At 37.4% G+C, this 23,172-nt stretch overlaps 3 protein-coding genes across 5 annotated transcripts; 1 reads left to right on the plus strand and 2 right to left on the minus strand.

Annotated features, from left to right (window-relative positions):
• The first annotated feature begins 130 nt into the window (after nucleotides 1-130).
• LOC106153414 (UDP-D-glucose 4,6-dehydratase) lies at nucleotides 131-9,010 on the plus strand. The gene is made up of 11 exons (XM_013527336.2): nucleotides 131-263; nucleotides 724-790; nucleotides 1,059-1,127; nucleotides 1,589-1,679; nucleotides 2,016-2,158; nucleotides 4,227-4,325; nucleotides 4,885-4,944; nucleotides 5,217-5,260; nucleotides 5,628-5,793; nucleotides 6,018-6,174; nucleotides 6,723-9,010. The coding sequence occupies exons 1-11, from the start codon at nucleotides 175-177 to the stop codon at nucleotides 6,818-6,820; spliced, it is 1,083 nt and encodes a 360-aa protein (XP_013382790.1). The 5' UTR covers nucleotides 131-174; the 3' UTR covers nucleotides 6,821-9,010.
• A 494-nt stretch (nucleotides 9,011-9,504) lies between these two features.
• On the minus strand, nucleotides 9,505-15,537 carry LOC106153403 (uncharacterized). The gene is made up of 5 exons (XM_087016218.1): nucleotides 14,772-15,537; nucleotides 12,757-14,286; nucleotides 12,404-12,536; nucleotides 11,129-11,177; nucleotides 9,505-10,908 (listed from the first exon to the last, which is right to left on the minus strand). The coding sequence occupies exons 1-5, from the start codon at nucleotides 14,872-14,874 to the stop codon at nucleotides 10,165-10,167; spliced, it is 2,559 nt and encodes an 852-aa protein (XP_086872344.1). The 5' UTR covers nucleotides 14,875-15,537; the 3' UTR covers nucleotides 9,505-10,164.
• Nucleotides 15,538-16,242: 705 nt separating this feature from the next.
• On the minus strand, nucleotides 16,243-22,119 carry LOC106153404 (uncharacterized). Of its 3 annotated transcripts, XM_087016219.1 has the most exons (8): nucleotides 21,711-22,119; nucleotides 21,036-21,115; nucleotides 19,986-20,516; nucleotides 18,971-19,663; nucleotides 18,520-18,711; nucleotides 17,991-18,084; nucleotides 17,246-17,462; nucleotides 16,243-16,670 (listed from the first exon to the last, which is right to left on the minus strand). In XM_087016219.1, exons 3-8 carry the CDS (start codon nucleotides 20,311-20,313, stop codon nucleotides 16,638-16,640), a joined length of 1,557 nt encoding a protein of 518 aa, XP_086872345.1. In that variant the 5' UTR covers nucleotides 20,314-20,516; nucleotides 21,036-21,115; nucleotides 21,711-22,119; the 3' UTR covers nucleotides 16,243-16,637. The 3 variants fall into 3 exon arrangements, with proteins under 3 accessions (XP_086872345.1, XP_086872346.1, XP_086872347.1); XM_087016220.1 differs by lacking the exon at nucleotides 21,036-21,115; XM_087016221.1 differs by lacking the exons at nucleotides 17,246-17,462; nucleotides 21,711-22,119 and having other exon boundaries at nucleotides 21,036-21,264.
• Between the last annotated feature and the right edge of the window lie 1,053 nt (nucleotides 22,120-23,172).

The raw sequence follows: 23,172 nt of genomic DNA on the forward strand, positions 1-23,172 counted from the left end.
CTGAAAATCATATTTAAACTACTGTCACATAATTAACCAAGACAAATATGATGATTTATATTGGACATGGAACTATTGAAATGAGAGTTATTACAGCTTTTCCAAGTTATTGTCGTTAAAATAAGAAAGCGGGTACTTGCCTCGATTACCCCTTTCCGTAGGAAGCAGTCAGCAATGGAAGAGCTTCCGGTTGAGTGTTCGTGCTGCAACAACTGCAAAAAATATAAGAAAAGGATTCTTGTAACTGGGGGTGCGGGCTTCATGTAAGCTCATTGATAGTCTTTACGTCTTCGAGTGTTTGAAAATATTCGTTGAATAGGGGTAAAAAGGCAAACATTGACACGTTCATTCATTCATTCATCAGTCGGCAAAGCTGAGGTGACCCGGACATCTGTTTATTTTTTTCAAATTCAGCTTAACAAGGGTTTAGGGGACTGGCCATTTAGCACAACTCAAGTGCGTGCAGTAAGCCGGAATTTCCACATTTGTTTATACACCGTCTGTGATGATAGCACTGCATTGAGTTTAGATTTAAAACTAAGTTAGAATCTGAATCTCTAATCTCCTCATTTTTTTCAGATTTAGAAATGATTGCTTGTGGAACAATTAAGAAAGCACATTGTAATGCATTAAGTGTTAGTTTTTTAATGTAATGTACGGCAATATATCATGTCATACAAGCTGTTTCTTTATTTGTAATTTTGTTCAATTTTGATTTTGCAGAGGTTCACACACTGTTATTCTTCTTGTGACAAGGTATCCAGATTACTACATTGTCAACCTTGATAAGGTGGGTATTGCTGCAATATTGTAGAGTTGTTGTAAGGATGTTTAAATCCACATTACCTTATCATTTTCTTTTCAAAACTGTTATGAATATTTTCAAATATTAAACAGTGTTAAAACAAGCATACCTAGCTATTACATGAAGCAAAACAGTGGTCAGTGCCTCACATGATGTATATATACATATCCTTGACTGTTTAATTATTCCTGTATAATGTGAGTATTACAGCAGTTATTTTTGTAGATAATTAAAGCATGGTCTGTCTTTCTAGCTTGATTATTGTGCCAGTGTGAAAAATTTGGAGAGTATCAAAGGAAAGTCAAATTATAAATTTATTCAGGTATGTAGAAATTAAAATACCTTAAAGCAAGCAAAAAAGGTAAGGTGCTCACTTATACATATATATGAAGTTTTAAATGTTAATGGAAAAATAAATGAAATTATGATGAGATAATTTTAAAGTAAGTAAAAATGCACTCTACTGATTGACTTAGGTGTCTTATTCCTGTGCTATGCTTCAATTCCAAGTTTTTGATTAGAATAGATATTCTGGCTTATTAAGCTACCTCAGTTTTAAAATTGTTTGAAAGGATGGGATTTTTTGGTTCATGCAGACATGCAGCAGAGGCAAACCTGTTTAATGAAGTAATTATAAGCAGTGTGAAATAAGTGGAAAAACAGAGTTGAATTTTAAGCAGCTGAGTATACTAAGTTATTAAGTAAGAGTTGATTTAGTTGCTGTACACAGGGTAGTTGCAAAAGAGTCAGTGATCAGAGATTGTTTAAATGTTGTGTTTACAGGGGGATATCTGTGAACCAGACTTCATGCGCTATGTCTTTCAAGAAGAAAGGATTGATACAGTTCTTCACTTTGCTGCAGAATCACAAGTTGGTACGCTCATAAATTAATATAAACAGCATGTATTTGTATTTAGTACAATAATTTTATACAGTCTAAGGATAATGCTTTGACAATATTTTTTTATTTACATCTGGAGATGCCTTAGTTTAAATATTGATTTAAAATTGATTTGTTAAAATTAAAGAAGTGTGCTAAAATCCATCTGTTTGTTTATTGTATTTATTTTGCAAACCAATCTCCTGTTTGCAAATTTGAAGCAGTTTGGAGATAAGATTTTTCAAAATTGAACATTTTCACCCCCTCAAAAAAAATGGTGAAAAGTTGAAGAAAAGTTTTGCCTGATTGTCCTGTTCCATACTCTTCCAGACATGTCATTCATATATTCACTTGACTTCACACGCACCAACATCTATGGCAGCCATGTTTTGGTGAACGCAGCTTACGAGGCAAGAGTGGAGAAATTTATCCACGTCAGTACAGATGAAGTCTATGGAGGAAGTAGCACAGAGGTACATTGCCACAAACTGAAAAAAAATTTTGCAACATTTTTATTCTGTAACTTTTTTGTCATCAATTTCTCATATAAAATAAATTTTTATAGTGTAACCCTGCTGGTGGTGCATACCCAGTAGGCAGTGATTGGGAAGGAACGCGCCATTGCGCCATACGCGCATAGAATCGTAACTGGGCGCATAAAAAGCCCTGTTTGTGCGCCATAAGGGCGCGTGATTTTGTTATACCTCGCGTTTTTAAAAAGAGTCTACTCGTCAATAAACTATTCGTCAACTGATTAGCGTAATTTTCCTCTCATACCTGAAGACGTCTCAGGAACGAATTCGGAAGCTGTCGAACGCAATCGCCGAAGTTTGCCGAGAGCAATGAGCACATCGTCCCAATAGATATGCTAATGAAATAAAAGCTGATATCTTATTGGCCAATCGATTTATAGGTCATGTTTATCCAATTAGAAGTAACCTTGTTTTCGTTCTGAAAGTACATGGGATTTTTCAAGCAGCACTTTGGTGAAGTGAAAAGAAAAATGCCGCCGAAATAAGATTTTTAAAATCTCGCCAGACCAGCCTACATTAGTTAGTTTATTTACTTCAACCGCTTCGTCTAAGGGTCCGTCCAACGTTCAGGAAGAAGTCTCAAAGGAGACGGGGGAAGAAAATGTACCAACTTCAAGAGCAGCGCTCCTTGCACTACGACGAGTAGTGACACTGACAGTAGTGTTACTGCTAGTGCTAGCACCTCTCACTCTCAGGTCGCACGAGGTTTCCAACCCCGAAGGCTTCAACTATGGCCCTGGCTCCAGTACGACTGCGAACAGTGTAAGAGTTAAGATTCTTGGGAGTAAGACGAGTTATGAGGATGCACTGAATGTGTGGCATAGGGAAAAGAGATTACGTCATTAAGTAATGAAATCTCTTTTCAGTGAGACCGATTTATAAGTACTAGACAGTATGTGAAGACAATTTCATTTACATTTTCTCAGTTTTGAGTAATCAAGGTTTTCAGAGATCTAGATTGTTTACCTGTTGTTGATGGTTTCATCAAATAAAAAACAATTACTTATGAGTATTACATGTTTTCTGATCATTTTGTTTTTTCATTTAGTCTTCAAATAAGTTCAGTAAAGAAGGCATTGTAATGGTTTTATTGAAAAAGACAAATAAAACTCTTAACTAAATAAATATATTAACAAAGTTTAACTGCAAAACCTTATCATATTATTCCCAAAAATATTGATACAGATATTTCAAATATATTTGTCATGTTTAAAAATGGCCCATAAATGTCAAGCGATGGCCCATTGATATGCAAAATGGCCCATTAAGGGTGACCCAGGAGGGGCCATTGTCCCATGGGTGGTTTGAACCTTCTCAATCACTGAGTAGGCACTTATACCTTTTTGATCCTCTAGTTCTGGTATTTCATTGTAAATGAGTATATTATGGCAAGTGCAGTATGAAACACTCCTTGTCAAATTTTCTGAAAGGTAGTTGTTAAGAATACTCTCTGTTGATAGATTATACTGTCCTGAAATTTAGTGCCGAATCTTGAAATGCCCCTATAAAATGTGATGTGTAAGACGTTTTTATAAATTAATCATCATTGTAAACCTCTTTCTTAGATCAATTTGTCAAGAAGTATCATTTTAGTGGCTTTTAGAAACATGCTGGCATTTTAATGTGATAAAGAGAATATTCTCACTCTAAAAGGTGATTTGATAAAAGTTTTTTTTTCATGTTTAAGTATGTAATCTTTTGTATATTCCAATTAACAAAATTAGTTCAGGTAAACAGTATCTTCATTATTAAGTGTTGAGTGAAAAAAATGGCCACATTCAGAACAGTGAACTAACTAGTCTGATTGTCCAATATGGCTACCCACTAAAAACTTGCCATCTTATCCGTTATTAAACACTGAATAGATATCCTGTGGGGAAGTATTCAAGTGGGTCAGCCATATTTGACCCTCAGACTAGTTAGTCCACTTTTCTGAATGCAGCCAATTACTGCTTTATTCTAATTAGTGCATAACACAGTTGATGGGGTTCTTCTCTGACACCTACAGGTACTGAAAGAAAAATCCAACTACAAGCCGACCAACCCATATGCTGCCAGCAAGGCGGCTGCTGAGTGCATGGTGAGATCATATTGGGAGTCATTCAAAGTAAGGCATATCCAGCTGGAGCTGCTCTTATTTTATTAATTCATTGAAAGGTTACTTAATATGTTCATGCTCATGTAAATATTGTCATTACTGACTTGTCATTTTTGGCATTTTGTCTGCATATTGATAATTAATGTAAAGCTGCTCCCATATACAGTGTATGTGCATCCAACTGTGACGGCTCAAGTTCAGGTAGTTTCTGAGTGTGTTTGATAATGTACTTGGCAGTAGAGAAGATTGAAATTTGTATTTATAATCTCGTGGTTAACTGAGATCATGGCAAGCTTCTAATCGCTCCCATCACAAATGGACTGTACATAATCACTGTAAATAAAGTTTATGAATACTAGGATGATTTTGAATGTTTATAAAGTTTTTTTCCTTGATTAAAACTTTTCATATATTAAATATATAATTTAGTGAACATCATATTACCACAAATTTAGTGAGCAATTCATAAAATTTGTACGTGATAAAAAGTTTTTTTAAACACTAACTTTAAATTCAGAAAAATGTCAGTGTGGGTTTGAAGAGTGATGATAATCTCTCCTATTTGCAGTTTCCTGTGATAATAACAAGGTCCAACAATGTCTATGGTCCCCACCAGTATCCAAGATCAGTACGTATTATCTTCTCTTAGACCATTCCTCGGTATTCAAACTATGTAGCATAGTATTACCTGCCAATTACACAGCCAATTAGGTCTGTACATAATACATTTGATATTATTCTAACACTTCGCAAAATTTGCACATTTTAACCTATGAAGGGCCACATCACTGAGAAAAACAGTCATATCCTCTGATTGTTTGAGAAAGTTAATGTTACATGATTTTAACACTGTATTCTGTGAAGTTTGTCTCAAACAGTTTTACATGCATTTCCTTGCAGGTCATTCCAAAGTTTATTTCTCTGCTGGACAGAGACAAGAAATGGTAGGTAGAAGACTTCTAGATTATGTATCAGAATGCTTGTTTGATTAAAAAGTAAGTACTGCAATAAAATAGAGATATATTATTAACTCTTTAATATATGATATGAAAGCTAAAGAATCCAAATTTTCTGTCCTGAAGATAATGCAAGCGAGTAATGTTGAGAGAAATTATATAGACTTCAAGGAAATTTTGACAAATGAAATTAAGTTCTTTTTTTACCTCCACAAATATAACACAATCATATTAGATTTTATTAATGAGTTGGACATGATTGCTCCTTCCTAGCTACTGACAGGCCATTGTACAATTAAAGCATATCCCATATTCATATCAGTATCTCCATTACGTTTCTCTTCTACATCTTCAGCTGTATACATGGCTCAGGTGACAGTATTCGTAACTTCCTGTATGTGACAGACGTGGCAGAAGCATTTGACACCATCCTCCACAAGGGGGAGCCAGGCGAGATCTACAATATCGGAACAGACTTCAACCTGAGCATTTTAGGGTTGGCAAAATACCTTATAAAGAAAGTGAGTATCATATACGTACTAGTTACAACACAAGTAGGATATAATTACGCTTTTTATGTTGCATACAGTGGATGCAGAGCAGTTGTAACTGACTTATACCACAATCGGCAGTTCAAACAATAGGAAGTGTATGAAAATACAGGCAAGCCTATATGGGAAATACAAGTTTAATTATACTTTTTCAGATCAATTGTAGTATTTTTTCTAATTCTCTGTTAATATAGCTGAAGGGCATTACGACAGAGGAGGGCATGCAGCGGTACCTGGATTTTGGGGAAGACAGGCCTTTCAACGACTACAGATACATCATGGACTCCTCTAAGATTGCCAACCTTGGCTGGCAGCCAAGAGTCACCTGGGAACAAGGCATAGAAAACACAGGTGAGAGGGCAGGAAAGGTGAGATCAGAGGCATGTTAGGGTTGATTTGCAGTGGTATGTTGTGCAGTGGTATGTTCTTGGAAAGTTTCATCAGTTTAGCTTTAAAATCTTGGGACAGAAACCTTGAAAAATTCCCCATTGACGACTATACTAACATGTGCCTGACGAACCTCCTGAGCCGTATGATTTAGTGTAAAACATTTCCTACTGGCTGAGCAATTGTAACAATAAAACTTAACACAGACAGCCACAAAGGGGAAGCTGTAAATTGCACTTTACAAAAGGCTAACAAAGTCGTAAGCTTTCCTAGTGAAATTAATTTATGTTAGTAGCTTGGGATATATAAAGATACTTAGCCCCACACCCTAAATGAAAGTAAGTGACTCTTTTTCTGCCTTTGGGCACAACCAGTATAATACCATCCAATACCAATAGTGATAAAAATAGTTATGGATTTTATTACACTAAGCAATACTTGCTATGAGCAACAGTTTTCTAGTAAAATATATTACATATATTGTATATTTTACATTTTAGTTCCTTTTTCAGTATTGTGGTACAGAGAGAATTTCTACAACTGGACACATGCGGAAGAGAGTCTAGAAGCATTCCCAACCAAGACGACCACCATGCCAAAATTGCTGTGATGTATTTGCAAGTAATGAACACACTTGGTAAACGAAAAAGTCACTTTGTTGCAAAATGTTACATCTTCTTACTTAGTACTTTAATATACACTGGGTTTCCCCCTATTTTTAAAAATTAAGCTATCTTTTGAGAAAAAGTAAAAATGGAGTTAATTGTACTATTTTTTAGCAAATTGGTATTGATGATGTATTTTAAGATTGCTATATTGAAGTACGTATAATTGGCAGATGGAATTATATTCAGATATAGAGATACTAGGGTGAATCCATGCCAATAAAACTAAAGTATAATAATTAATTGTAAATTTTTTATTCTGAAAGTCTATAGGGTCTTGCAAGAATTTTTTTAACCACAGATTTACTTGGTCATATTATATATTGATAGACGGTTGAATGTAAATTATGAAAATTGTAGTAATAGAGAAATTGCTATTGGTGCATAAGCCTAAGGAATGTTTTTAACAAGGATTGTATGGAGGATGTTGATCCCCAGTAATAGTGGATTATTTTGAAATACATTAGAGTCAAAGAAATTGTGATAAGTATTTTAGGTGCAGCAAAGCTGATTTTTTCTAGACACATTTTGCATTATGATACTATGGCATGTATAAAAATGTGATACATGAGTGCCATTATTCAGAACTGTGTTGAAATAGGTATGAATATGAGCAAATTATTATTAATTTGGTAAACATTACCTTGCTCTTGGATGTTTCTATAATTAGGACACAATCTTGAAGCCTGTGTGTAAGAAATTATGTAGAATACATTTAGAACTTTAATGGGTAGTTGCACATGGAATGTGAAAATAGACTGCTGGTGATCACTGATTACTGTAACTTGTTTGGGGATAATGGAGAATACAAGTAACAGATCCCTTCACCAGGCCCATTTTCAACCTTTGCAAAATTATTTTTGCAAAATTATTTGTGTTATCTATGTGGTGTGTGCTGTCTGTGTTTTTCAGTACTTTCCTGATAATGTCTTTCCTTTGTTTCATGGCAAAATAAACTAGGCATCTTAAACAGTGTGTTAGTTGAGCTGACACTAATCAGCACTCTCTGTCTTTAAATCTTCTGATTGTATTTTTTCAGTCAACTTCTTCATTGTCTGAAGTGCTGTTTAAGGTTCTCATCTCCAAGCCTGGGTTATTTTAAAGTTTTCTTAGTTTGGTTACTTGCTCTCAATTGTTCTCCTAATTAACTTAAAGGCTAGCTTTAGTCCCATTTTACACTTTTTTTAAAAATTCAACTGCATACATAATTATGTATAACCAGCACTGATAATTGTATTTCTGTAGTGATTAATCTGCTGTCCCTATACTTTCATAGCAACCATTTCTTCTTTTCTGACGTTAAGCTGGTCCAAAAGTCCTTTATGCTGTCCACCAAATCTTGCTTACCTTTTTTTTATTTTTATTTATTTATTTATTTTTTTTTTTTTTTTTGGGGGGGGGGGGGGAGGGGGTTGCACTTCCTCAGGTGATACTTCCTGGTAGACCAGACATTCTTGATGCGGTTTTAAGTCTGGTAGTAAAGTATATAAATTTACATTTTCATTTGACTTAGGTATGTGCAGTGGTTGTCTTTGTCATGCCTTGCTTGGGCTCCCCACTTCCTGGTTTGCACTTTCTTCTTAGGTCTGTTAGGTTTAAGAAAACTATTTGTTATGATCAAAGTTTGCCATAATGTGTATGTGCAATAACCAGACGCATGCCATTCTTTCAATTACCGTTAGAATAACCTTATTCAGGTAGTTTGTTTTTCCATGTTAACATTTCTCCATGCCTTGCGAAAAGCTTTTGCAAGTCATTCCCTTAAAATGGGTCATTTATATAAGGAATTCTATGTTGATTGTAGGACTAATCTATCGACATATATCTATCGAACCCCCATGTTTAATATGCAGGTACGTTGTACTTTATACTGAATTCAATGCGTATTTGGAAAAATTGACATTGATATATTAAGACATTTTAATTCATATTCAGGGCCGTAGCCTGAGCAAAATGCCAGGGGGGGCAGTAAGCGGACACGAGGGGGCGAAGCCCCCGAGGGGGGAGGGGGTGTCCCCCTACCAGTGTGGAAAATTCTAAATCCCAGGGGGGCAGCTGCCCCCCGGAGGATATGGCCCTGATATTATGTCAAAATATATGTAGTCGGGCGATACAATAAATTATTTATGAAATAATGGGCTTGTTATTTCTCAGCTACTCGATAAGGCTTTTTACTGGGACATTTTTGAGTCTAATCCCACATGTTCCAGTTATAAAATAATGTGTTACCGATATAAATGCGTTCTTGTCATTGACCTATACAACCCCAAGTGAGTGAAAGGAATGAACTGTTATTTCAAAACCATAGACCAAAGACCCCCTTCACATAAAGACTCCAGGTAATAGGCCTTGCTTAGACCACATTTCAGTTAACTTGGATAGATGACTACGTAAATCGAAGCAAGATCAAGCAAGGCTGACGGCTTGTGTCATTCGCGTGGTATGCATTTTACCAAAAGAATATTCAATAAAACTTGGTGAATTCCTGTCTAAATGTGTTCCAGAATCTCGCTGACCATATATACTACTGTCATAAACTCAAAATGCTCTCCATTTATTATCCGCGCAAGATGATTGAAAAAAGTATTTTAGATGATAGTACGTAAAGTGTAGCATAACTGAGATAATATCCAATGTTCACATAATTTATTATATCCTTGCTGCAAATGGCATACAGGTAAAATTTTGCAAAGGTTAAGGTGCCCAAGTTATTCCTGCTCTTTATATGTGCCCCGCCAAAATATGTACTTTGCGTAATGAAATGTTACGTCGGTGAAAACACTGCATATTTTGAAAAGGGGAACCATAAATTATTTGAAATTCAAAACACGAATTTGAGAGATATGATGGATTTAAATAGATGACTGTTTTTCAGCTTGGCCCAGCCATGTGCACGGCTGCAAATTTGACGAGCTAAACATTAAAATAACACTTAAAATAATTCTTGTGACCAACCCTCCTCGTTTTTCATTATCCCATTATGATTATTCATATATGAATTCACTATATTATTTAAATGTATTTTCAAATAACTTTGGTGAAGTAACTCAGTTTGGTGCTGTGCACTCTTGATAATCATCAGACGTGTACAAGTTTTAGTCAAAATCAATTGGTCGATGAGTTTATCCACTGTTTATCAGTGGGAAGGCATCACTGATTTTTGAACTCATTACAATAAATATGACTTATAAAATGTTTTCATGAAGCGTGTTCGGTAATTTCCAAATTAAGCTGCACCCAAAGCAACTTTGTTTTGTATTGATTTTTTAAATGAATAATAATTTTTTTATCAATTTCGAAACTCAACAATTTCATAAACATTGCTGCCACTTCGAGTTGCAAAATGAGACGAACAATCAAGTGCTTTGCTGTTGTTGCTGTATCCTGATTCGCTGAGGGGCGCATTGTTGCGAGGCAACGCGTACACGTGACCCTCTTCGCCGCCAGGTGCGCAATGGTGCCGTATCGTGGACGTTCGTTCCCCCTCGTTGGGCGTGGTCATAAGTTCCAGATAATCGCAGTTTTCTCCAACATGCGTGTTGCAATTGTGCGTGCCAAGCTGGTTCACGTAAGTCGGGGAGAAAGCAGAAGAGTTGTAATATATGTTATCCTGAGCATCGCCAGCTGTAGGGCTTCTGGCAGCGCCGCGGGCATCAATCGGATCATAGTACCCGCCAGCGTCGTCGAAGTCCGTGTTACTCTCATCCAGGGGCGGGGCGCTGGCAAGGACCTGGCTGCGCACTGAGACGCGGGAGTCGTCGATTGATGCATAAAGGTTCGACACGCGCTCTGGATCAATGTCTGTTGGTGCCAGGTAAGTCGTTGACGGGTGGTTGTTCAAGTGACAAGACGAGCCCTCAAAGAAGCTGAATTCGCTGTTCCAGCTCTGTCCCGTGAAATTTGGGGGTCGCTGCTGCTGCAGGGCATCACTGTCGATGTAGACGTTCGACGTACTGTTAGTGAAGTCCGGCGAAGCAGAGGCCCCGTCGGTGACGGCGATTGTTGGTAAAACGCCCTTATAAACTGGATTGTTCTGAGATGAAATGGATGCAAGAAAACTTTGATTAAAAAACTATATATGATCAATATATTTGAAGGGTGATCGATAAATAAGATTGCAGTATCGATTTTTTTCTAAACAGAAATGTGCTAGGCATGTTGTTTTTTTTTCAGAAGCATTTGCTCCGAGAAAAAATAAAACCCACAGCAAACGATGAGCATTTTCTGATGCTATTTGCTGCCAGCACACTTACCTGTAGAGTTTCTGTCCTTTTGGTGCTGAACCTTTCCGGCAATCGTATTCTGTAAAAGAATTAAATACATTAGGCGTAACTCACTTATTAAAAAAGTAAATAAAACCGACATAGAATTAAGTCTACATAAGTTCTTCATATCCTTTAACAGGGCAACAGAGCATTTTCAACAGATATTCAGAAATATTTCTCTGGCTAATTTTGTTCAAATTTCTGTACTGTGGGAAACTGTGCGAAAAGAACAAATGACGTCAGCATCCAGATACAGTAGCTCCCTCCAGCGGTGGGAGGAGCAGACTGACACTTCAGTCTTCGTTTCTGTGACGGGAATTATTTCCCTACCCCAAGGCAACTTACTTTAGCAATGTTGGGAGGCCAAGTAAAATTTGTATTTTGATTACCAGAACATTTTAATGAATGACCTCCTGTGGTTGAACAATGTTTTTTTTTATACTTTGAAATTATCTTGTGGAAACGTCTTGCAGCATAAAGACCGTTATTCGCGCAATAAGAAATATAAATACAAATAACAATTCGATTTACATGACTTAGCATAAAAAACCAAAAACGAAGCATCAGAAAAGAAAAATAAAATATTTGTGACAAACCAAAAAGTGCATCTAACATTCAGCTCGCCACACCCCATTTTAATTGATTTTAATTGTTCGGCGGAAGATGAGCGGTCGAAACCTTGTGATGCCTTTCTCGTAGAGATTCAGCATGAAATGGCCTTGGGCCGTGATTCATGTAAGCTGATTTATATACTCAGTATATTATTTATTTATTTATTGTGACTGTCAATACCTTGCGGGTATAGTGGATGTCGTGAAGAGATTGAGTTAAGATTAAAACGCACTGAGTCACCCTAGGGACACCTCCATTGTTGCCGACCTTCCCCCTGTGTTATGTGTTTCATGAAATTATCACCGTGCAACTTTGTATAGAAGGTATTTACTGGCTGTTAAACTTAAATAAATATCTTCATATTCTAAGGGAATCAAAGAGAACTATAAACGTTAAAAAAGAATAAAACTTGGCCATGTAATAAAATGAAATATGATAATTTATTATAATTGTCAATGGTCTAAACTGGTGGATGAACGGAAATTCATATCGGTGCAAGGAAAAAGGCTAAGGGACCGACAATTTGTCCTTAACCAAAATTTGGATAGATGGAATACTTTGACCAGTGTAAATATCATACCAGATATTATGAATATATTGCGGTAATGGTATGAGGAAATTATAGGTAATGACCGCGCTCTTTTTACTTACTTCTGCTTTTTCAAGCACACTATGAATAGAGCTGTAGAAAGAATGAGGAGGGCAGCGAAAAGCAGCCCCACAACTACTCCTGTCACAACGCCGGTAGAGATCGCACCGTTGCCAACTTTTTCACCGCCTTCATCTGCATAAAATACATGAAAAACAATTAAAACATGATTTTCAAAGACCACATGTAATTGGCTTTCACGAATATAGTATCCATTATATTTTAATTCGCGTGCCAATTAAAGGCAATTTGTGTTTTTTAAGTACCACTCAGTAAGTATCCCAATCAATACCATACAATGGCAAAAAGATTGGCCCAAAACTAATGTAAATCACTTCATACTAGAAACCATTACCTTTCCCGTCACTTGTATCATTCGCTGGTTCAAGGTCGGGTGTTCCTATTTTGTTGACGCCCCACGCCGCTGTGGTTGACGAACTGTCTCCATCTCCTTTCTGAGTTGTCTTTCCCGACGGATCTTCATTGGAAGCAATATCTATCGAACCGTCGGATTGTGTACCATCCGGATATTCAATACCTGGCAATCCGTCCAGAGAGAGACTACCACCAGATGAAGATCCGGTTGATCCTTCATGAGAGAAGGAGTCAGCAGAACCGCCGTTATTCGTAGATTCGTCTGTCCCCCCATGTATTCCGTCTTTAGGAGATTTTTCTGTCGATGTGGGTTGCGTATTCTGTTCACTCTGCCCTGTTGGTGCACTGGGTTTAACTTCTATGTTCCCTGGCTCTACTGTTGTTTCCCCTGGCCCTACTGTTGTGCCCCCCACTGCTGTGTCCCCTGGTCTCACTGCCGTGCCCCCTGAACCTATTGTTGTGTCCCCTGACTCCAATGTTGTGACGCCTGGCCTCACTGTTGTGTACCCTGGCTCCACTGTTGTGTCCCCTACTGTTGTGTCTCCTGGCCCTACTGTTGTGTCCCCTGGCCGCACTGTTGTATCCATAGTTTGCGTTGCCTCAGTGAATGCAAATGGCGTAGGAGTAATTTTGGGAGTTGTTTCCAGATTAACACTGGAAGTCGTGGGAATCGTTTTTGAAGTTGTCGTTGCTTCATTTTGGACAGAATTTGCAAGAATTGTCGTGATAGGAGTAGTAAGTATGTTCATTGTCACTGTTGTGGGCTGAATTGTAGCTGTGGTTGGGTTCGTTACAGGGGATTCAGTGACCGTCAAAGGGGCCGCAGAAGTCTTCAAGAGAGTCGATGTTGAAGTATCTTTCCAAAGGGTCGAGGCTGAATTAGTGATCAAAGGATCCATTGTTGTAAAGTTGGCTAAATGAATTGTTGTCGGTGGCGGCATTGTTGTGTGAGCTGCCGGGTAACTTGCACTAGTCTCTAGAGGGTTCGTTGAAGTAGCCGCCAGAGGAGTCGTTGAAGTAGTCAACACAGGAGTCGATATAGTTGTTACCAGTAGAGGCCTTGTAGTTATTGCCAAAGGAGTCGTTGAAATAGTCGTTGGAGGAGTCGTGGTACTTGTCACCAGAGTAGTTATTGTTGTAGTCGCCAGAGAAGTTGTAGTAGACACCAGAGGAGTAGTTGTAGTCACCAGAGGAGTAGTTGTTATAGTCACCAGAGGAGTTGTTGTTGTAGTCACCAGTGGAGTTGTTGTTGTAGTCGCCAGAGGAGTCCTCGTAGTAGTCGCCAGAGGAGTCGTTGTTGTAGTCGCCAGAGGAGTCGTTGTAGTCACCAGAGGAGTAGTTGTTGTAGTCGCCAGAGGAGTCGTCGTAGTAGTCACCAGAGGAGTCGTTGTTGTAGTCACCCGTGGAGTCGTTGTTGTAGTTGCCAGAGGAGTCGTTGGTGCAGGAAATGTCGTAGAAGGAGTTGTCGTTGGAGGGTCCCGAGGAGGTTTTGGCTTGGGCTTGCGCTTAGCTGAAAACGATAAAAACACTTAAGGTTCGATAATTTGCAAAAGCTAACATTCGAAAAATATTTTCCCCGATTCTTTTATAAATATAAAATATTTATCTTAATACTACTGAAAAAAGTCGACACTTGTAGAGCATACACATACAATGTACGGGGGCAAAATTTGCAAAAGTTAACTGTCAGTTTGTCTTTGCAAATCGGTGTCAGATAGTGATTGGTACTGTCGGCCGGAAATAAATCAAATGAGTGTGATAATATGAAAAAGGAAATTAGTTGCTTGTGTTAAGCCATTATATTTCACTTCTGTACAATTTCATAAACTTTATTTACTTCACTTTTTAATATTTTACTAAAGACGTACTAAAATAAGAAAATCTTATGTAGCCTTTAGATAATAAGTATTGCAAATGCTTTGCCTAATTCTTGATCTCTCTTCATTTCTTATAAAAAAGAAACAAACAAAGGCAAGGGAAAAGAGAAAGTCTTACGTGCGTATATTCCTTGGACGTGAAGACTTAAAATCCAGATTATGAAAAACGTTGAAATTGACACAAGTTTCCGACGTCTTGGCATTTTCTGTAAAGATACCATGTTCCTGATTTTCTTTGAAGTTATCACCTAACGATAACAAAACCCAAGATGAGCAAACACCGTCGTCTTCATATCGTCGCGCACTTGTAAGCTGTCCTAAGCTGCTGTAGACCCAGTTTTACCAGGACTTTCAGGTAAACGACGCAGCCAGTTTTGTGGAACATCCACCGATCGACACCAACAAATTTCTTCAGTTCGCACAGGTGTGTCCAAATTAAGATAAAGAGTGACTGATTAAGGACTAAATTGTCCGTGAAGAAGTTTGTCCACTGTGTCATATGACTCTGTGTGTTACTGTCGTCACGTGTGTTACGCCTAAGGACAAAGAAGCCTCGTCTTCAAGGATATATGTAGAGTTATGTATTATGCTCGAGCTGTATATATATTGATGCGATAAACATGAAATTTATGTTGCCTATGCTCCAAACAGTGGTGAGGCAGAGCATAAAAAAATGCTAGATTGCGCGCTGTATTCACACAAACATGGGTTTGATATATTTAACTTTCACGAGACTCAGACATTCTTTTTGAAAATCATGGATTATATTATGAAATGATCTTATCTTACAGATCTTGTGTTCGACTATTATGACCAACGGTCTACATATTAAATAGCTGTCACCTTTCGTTGTAAATTAAAAGATTAATAGCGAACTTTATGCTCGTCACCAAGCGAGGGAAGAGAATTTATGTCCATCATGCTTGTACCATAAAATAAATAAATAAAATAAATAAATAAATAAATAAATAAATAAATAAATAAATAAATAAAGTAAAGAATATCTTGTGACATTACGGAATATGTTCTTACTGTGTTGTTGGTCAAGGCATGACACTGTTTTGTAACTTGCGACTTTCAAACCAAATAGCCGTGGGTATCAATGCGGACATCACTTATTCTGAGCAGTGGGTTGGATGACGCATATATACGTATAGGTGCGGCCGTATTATAGTATATATACAGACTGGCTCATGTTAAATATGGTAAAACAATGTTCAGAATGGTTTACGGGTGTGAGGTGGTCATTTAAAATAAAATAATAAAATAGATAAAATAAAATGGAAATAGAGATGGGACAACATTTATGACCAAGTCTGTACATGTACCCCCGGTACGTGTATGTGCAGGCACCGGTATTGAAAATGAAAGAAAATTTTATTTACGCCGACCATGTTTGGGGCACGCCAAAAACATTAACGTGTACATAAAAGGACAATTTTAAAGCATTGTTTATTAGCATCAATTCTAGCGCGCGCCAGTGTGTGTGTGTGTGTGTGTGTGTGTGTATGTGTGTGTGTGAGCGTGAATGTTTGCAATGTGTCAACGTTAGAAAAAATAAAGACTGAATAAAGCATTGTAAAAAACAAAATCATTTATTTGATAAATTCATAACAGCTGAGAATACGAATCTTCACTAAACGTGTGTTCTTACTGTTATCTAAACGAGTATTTATCTTTAATTCTAAACAATTATTGCATGAAAGTAATAAATTCTATTAGGACATTGACATGGAACTTGAAATGTATTTAATAACTTTAGAAGTAATTAAGGCATTCATACTTGTAAGAAATATATGTTCCAATCCACACTTGAATTTGACACTTACAAAAACAAAAAATATGCAAATGTCAACGGAAAGAATCAACCCAAACGTAAAATTGACATAATATTATACTGTGCAGTGTGTTTTTTGCTATAAAGATGCGAGTCATCTCGTTGAAGTGGTTGTCAGAACTTCTGTCACGCCACTGCAGGCATCATCTAGGCGCATGCGCCGTTTTTATTTCGTATTTGCTGAAATGAAGCGAGCAAGGTATAAAATGAAATATGAGCTCTAAAGGCAGCAATTTTTAAGGTTGATATTCTTAGTTAAAATTATTATATTATATTCAACCAACAAAATTATCTTCTTTGACTAGAAACAGATTTTTTGCATATGTGAAATGCTGTAACTTATTAATAAATACAACTCGCATTACAGTGCTAGATATTGTTGAAAAGGAAAGCTGACCTCTTTCAAGGAAAAATTCTTTTTAAAATATCAAAACTCCCTTATTCAATTGACACTTTCATCCACTTTTTTTCTTCTTGAACGACCAACTATTTTGACAATTTCGTCAATTTTTTTGTATACTTTTAAAAATATTTTGCCAGCAAACAACCAGACAAAACAAAGCCGATGCAAGTATCTTCCTTCGTGCATATATACAAAGATAGCCATTGTGAAAATGAAACGTTGAATAGAGACATGTGGGAGATAAAGCATTATTTTCATATAGTACTTGAAACTATCCAATGATGAAGAAAAATCTCGTCGTCTTATTGGCAAATTGATTCTGATTTGGAAAAAAAAAATCAAGAAATCTTACCCAATGGTCCCAGGTCCTTATCTCAGCGTACATGGCAGCGCCAGGACTCACAAACCCGGACACCTGGCAGTGAGCGTATATGACATAATCCTGGGTTAATTTTCCTAAATACGCCCCATACTGCAGCAGGCGACGAGCAGTTAAGATTGAGGAATTTGGCGGCAAACTCGTTTCAAAGTTGCCCGTGAAACCAATGCCTATGCTATCGTAGTTCCACCTAATGTCGAAAAAAACTTTTACTCTAAATCTAAATCTGTCTGCACCTTACAGTTATCGACTCAGTGTCACTTGGGACTAGTAGACCCCAGAGAACCTCAAGGACTATTAATTTGAAACTAAATGTAGATATATAAATATCGGAAATTAAGTCAAAACAATAGCTACTAAACTGACTGGTGATTTCATATCACGTTTTTTTTTAAATTTCAACGTCAAAACTACTAGTCGTTTGTATCTCAGACCGCTGGCAAACATAGTAGACATAATAGCTGTGACTGGTGAGGTTAAAATATTTAACCAAATATTTAAACATTTGACTTATGTGAATTAAATTTCTTATAGATTCCAAAATATTTAGTATGCACTATCAGAAAACTGTGCCAATGCGAACACCAATCTGTACTTGAAATGCTTCTTTTCTGTAAAGTTTATATATCGGGGTATATTAAGCAAAAATTGATCCAATATGTTACCAGTCGATTATATTCAAGTAGTCTGGGAGACGGGCACTCGGCTAGATATTTACCCTCTTGTATGTCTTCCTATTTGGTCCCATCCTGTCCCTTCATATACCACTCCATCTCCACCGACCATGAAGTTGTACCCTATGTCACCCCAGCCTGAAACAGCCATTGAAACGTATTTACACTGTTTCACACGATTCCAGTCAATAAGATAAATCCCTTTACACGCGATTTCAACCCTGACCTTTTTTTTTTTTTTTTTTTTTTTTTGGGGGGGGGGGGTAGTGACTTCCTGATTTACAAGAAAAACCAAGGTAAAAAAACTGTTTCCAAGAAAGAACACATTTTAAACGATTAAGAATTAAGCTGATCACGCCGGAGAAAAAAATCTTTGCAAAGTGGTGAAAATTGCGAATAGTTTATAACGTGTGTGGAAAATTCAAAAGGTACAAGTTTCTTCCCGTTTGATTATTTAATAGCTGTGTAATATGTCTAACAAAACTGAATTTTAAAATTATAAATAACAATCATCTAATTTTATATAACAAGCAACGAAGAATTTGAAAAAATCCTTAATAGTGTGTAAAATACCTCGAGCTTTCATGTGGAATTTCTGTGTCCATTTGACTTCCATGCAGCAATAGCTAGTGCCGTTACAGCGGGCCCCTGCCGTATGAGCTATGACGGCGTAAGGGACGGGTTGAGTTCGGTACGGGTACTCCCCAAGAGGAGCTTTAGCTCCCCAGCCATCTCGACTAACGAAAGGAAATTCGACTTGCTTACCTACAGAATAAAGTTTCCAAATAATTTTTTTTAGAAGTGGGTTTATTTATCTTATATGTCACAGGGATACCAGCAGTTAAGATATACAGTGTATATTTCATGTCAAACGCATTAAATTCAATATATTAAAAAAAACAATATTTTTGTACAAAACGATTTCAAAATCAATTATCAATATTGCGTATGGAGCTATCAATAAAGAAGTAAATGTAGCTCGATAATAAAAAAGACTTTAGATGACCTCACAGCACAAAATTACCTTTCCACCTGAAGGTAATATTTTCAGGTGTAACCTTCTCACACACAGAGGTAGGGGCGTGGTCGTAAGGTGGCGTTTCATTTGAATGAACGATGAATGAGACAGCCAAAATAACAGCGACTGTTGTTGAGACTAGTACTGCAGTGATGGCCACGTAAAGACGTGCCCTTCGTCGCTTAGCAGTTGCCTTCGCGTCCTCTTTATCTCCAGTACTACATTCCGTTTGTAGAATATATTCGGGGTTTCCACCAAGGCGACGCAAAGGGTCACTGAGATCATTAAAAATAGTCTCAAAATTTTCCACCTGAATGTTGTTTGGGCTCACAGCAGATAATCTGTGGCAAAGGTCTTTTATTCTGATCACGTCGTGTTCCGGCTTTGAATCGTCTTGATTCGACAGTGTTGACCAATCCGCGTCCTTTAGTGCTATGTTTTTAACAAGGATGTACAGCAGGGACAAGTCCATATCATGTATGTTAATGCTCCCCGAGCTTGGGCAAAGTAAAGAGAATTGCTTTTCAGTTAAAACATTGTTGTTCCTCAATACCTTAAGAACGCTCAGGTTCTGCGGTTTCTCTAGGAAGGCCTGCAGTTGGCGCGTTTTAATTCCGCACACCTTTGTGAAATAGTCTCTCATGCATCGCGTGCATTCGTTTATGGTTCGGGCGTACAATTGCTCGCTTGTGCATCTATCTAAAACACGACAATATATTTTAATGTGAATCTTATATTACAACGGCTAGGTTTTTTGTTTATTCAGTTTAACCCTTCCTGTGTTTTGCTTTATTTCTTTCTAACTTCTGTTTCAAAATGTTTGATTCACTTTCCCTTGGCGTAAGATAATTTCACTACTAGTACCCCGGTATGTATTCATGGCCGAAAAATGAACAGTAGCCTAAATCATTTAATTCTAACGCACATTTTCATTTAACTATAACTGTTGTTAATAAAGCGTTTAAACATGCACTAGTAAAAACACTTACGCTGATACATTTCCAACGTACGCATTACTTACATTTTATAAGAAATTCCTTCTGTCTCGATTTTATATCCGACTCCAGTGGGGCTTCTACATCTGTGTCTATGTTAATCACCTCGACGACGTCTTGGCGACCTATTTCCGAGCATATCTTGCACAAATCCACTAATAATTCGTCGTCTGCTTTACCAGACTTGTGTTTATAGCTAAGCAGAACACTTTTTGTAGGTTCAGCTTCTCGCTCCAGTTTGCGGATTTCGAGGAAGGTGAATCCCATTCTATGTGCCACCATTCTCCAATCGTTCCCAAACACGTCTGTGGGGTCCAACAGAAGTGCAATTTCCTGTAAGGTCTTGTAATCCATCTTTCTTTGATAATAGTCAGATTGGAACGTAGTAGGTTGCTTCAGATTCCGGGTATAAAAATGTCCCCTTACGAGCCTCAGTTATACACATTGGATGACGACCTTTAAGTGCAAGTCACAAGATTTTCGCTGTGAATTGACATGGTAAAGGATTGCCTAAACTCGCAACTGTAATTCAGAAACCACTGGGGTTGATTTTCTTCCTGAAACGGGAATAGATTAAGTGCGCAGTTTTCTGCGTCTGATTCATGTCACGTACGGTGTCAAGATCAAGCTAGTAAACTTCCAACTTGAACAACGTACGATAAAAGTCAAAGTTGAGTCACCGCACTGAACAGAGCGCAATCCTAATATAAATCAGGAAACTTAATATAGGTCAAAAGCATAAAAACAGGTCTTTCTGAGTATCATTGTTCTGGTTGGCCACAAACAAAAGGCAGTGTCTGTGTTAGTGAGGTCGACTTTACTGAATTACATAAGCAGGTACACAAAGTGCTAACTCTCTAACCCTACAGATTTGTGGGTCCTGAATAGCAAATTAGGATGATGGGACCCTTAAGTGTTATTAACGTTCGACCTCTGTTGCCGCGTCTTGCCAAATGAGAAAGAAATAAAAAACCAAAATCATAATCAAAGAAATGCAATCATCGGCGTAATAAGGTCCAGTAACTCGTTAATGTGCACACCTTTAAATATCCACATGCTTTTAAACATATACTTACATCAGCAGCATTCTCTTCTTCCCGGATCTGAAGTTGCAATGAACTCACGTCACTGGCAAAACACACAGACTCTGGCAGGACTTAAATAGTTCCGTTTAAGAGAGGTCAAAAAGGGAGGTCATGAAATGCGCGTGCAGATCGTAATATGGAAACTTGGGTCAACAGCTTGCGTCATTACGAAGAGTCACGAAACTTTTGTTACCCAAAATTCATTACTTAGAAGTAGATTCTTAATAATAATAATAATAATTTATTTCTTCTTCCCAGGACATAATGAAACGAAATATAGCAAATCAATGTCTTTCTATTTTATAATATAATATCATATAATTTTTTTTACACATTTTTAATCTCGTTGGCACTCAGAAGGAATATAATTCTGAACAGATATACAGCATATGTGTATTCCGACTTTGTCATTATCTGTAAACTTTTAGTTACGCCAAAGTAATTCTCCATAAGTGATATAAGTGCGCCCTTTGCTTAACAGTGCACATTCACTGAATTTGATTCGCTTCGGTATGAATGCAATAAAAATTAATGAATTCTACAATAGATGCGAAATATTACTCAACCTAACTGGTAGGACCAAGGATTAAGGCAGAAAAACATATCAGGGCTCAAAGGTGGTTGTCCTATCCTCAGAACATTGTGCATATCCAACAAATCACTCACCAGACGAGTCCTGTGTCTACGAGCCCCCTTTTGACCATCGATGGACCATCTTGATTCAGCTAAACCACATTGATTCCAGTGCTGGTTGAGCAGGTTCCGGTGTAACGAAACTGAGGGCCCATGTAACCGAAAGTCCGCCCTCCATATAGTTTTTATGGTTAGGGTTATCCTGACCTAATTGGGTCCAAATCTAGGGCGCGGCTTACCTGTAGAAATGGGGGACTCTGTTACGTTACACCGGTGCCCCTGGACCCCTTACCGTAACATTCTCAAAAGATGTCTTCCTTCATTTGCAAAAGGTGACTTCAGGGATACCACAGACTCTACCGTGATAACGCACATGCACAAGGGCGTTGTCGGGTGAGTGATTAGGTGCAGAAACCACAGCCGTCTTTGGTTATATTGTTATATTGTTCGTTGTTGTGAATCTCCAACCATTCTGAGAAAACTTTTCCAAGTAGAACAGTTCCGTGAAATCACATTTAATTACTTTTCTATTTTCAGTGCATTTCCAAACTTAAAATTTCGGAAGCAAACACAAAGGAACATTTATTTTTTATTAATCTGAGCAAGATGCAGCATATACAGGTTTCTGCAACGTCATTTTCTGTAAACGTGGTTGTTAATCGCTATAGTAACGAGCACGATGAGTCCTTTATTGAAAAGATTTATTGTTCACCAACACCACCAAAACACATATGTTCCCTTAGCTGTCTGACTACATTATACACCACCTACTACTGTAAATGCCACTATAAATGGATAACAGTGGATAATAGAGTGATAAAAAAATAACGTTTTAACCTAGTTTTCACTCTGACCTTGATTAAGCCTTATATAGCCCTTATATTAAGCGTGAAGGCAAATATCAACGCAATCTGATCTCACCCAAAGCATTCTTGCTCATGTATCCCAATAAGTCAGACGTTGACCATGCAATAACAGGATGAGGAGAATTTGGTTTCCGAAAGTGCAGCTTTAAATACATACTGCTATAATAGTACATAAGGGAGATACCCTAACTCAAGCGGATGGTTATCATAAGTATGATACCATAGGAGACCAATGTCGATAATGAATATGCAGTGAAATCCAGGGTGGCCAACGCATGCTGCTAAATCGCACTTGGTTCTGAACATAAGGTGGGCCATTGTCATTCCAGTATGGCCTTAACATTACTGTGATTAAACCGGTCTTATTTTTGTGTACACTGGTTAAACATACCGTATAGATCGATAGATCGATCGGGAATAAAACAAGTAGATGAAAATAAACTAATTTTTTTAAAATTCCAGCCTTTTCCTAAAAGTGAATGTCTACAGTCTGCTGCTTAACAGTAAAAGTGTATTGTTTCAAATTCACGTCGATAAAAATACAATCATGGTGAACAACAAGAAATATGGGCTCATCTTTGTTGATTCTTCTATTGCTGTGATGAAAACAAAAATACAAGCAATCACGG

This window comes from Lingula anatina, chromosome 6 (genome assembly GCF_051362555.1).
Source record: "Lingula anatina isolate TDL-2025a chromosome 6, LinAna3.0, whole genome shotgun sequence".
In the NCBI taxonomy this organism is placed as follows: Eukaryota; Metazoa; Brachiopoda; class Lingulata; order Lingulida; family Lingulidae; genus Lingula; species Lingula anatina.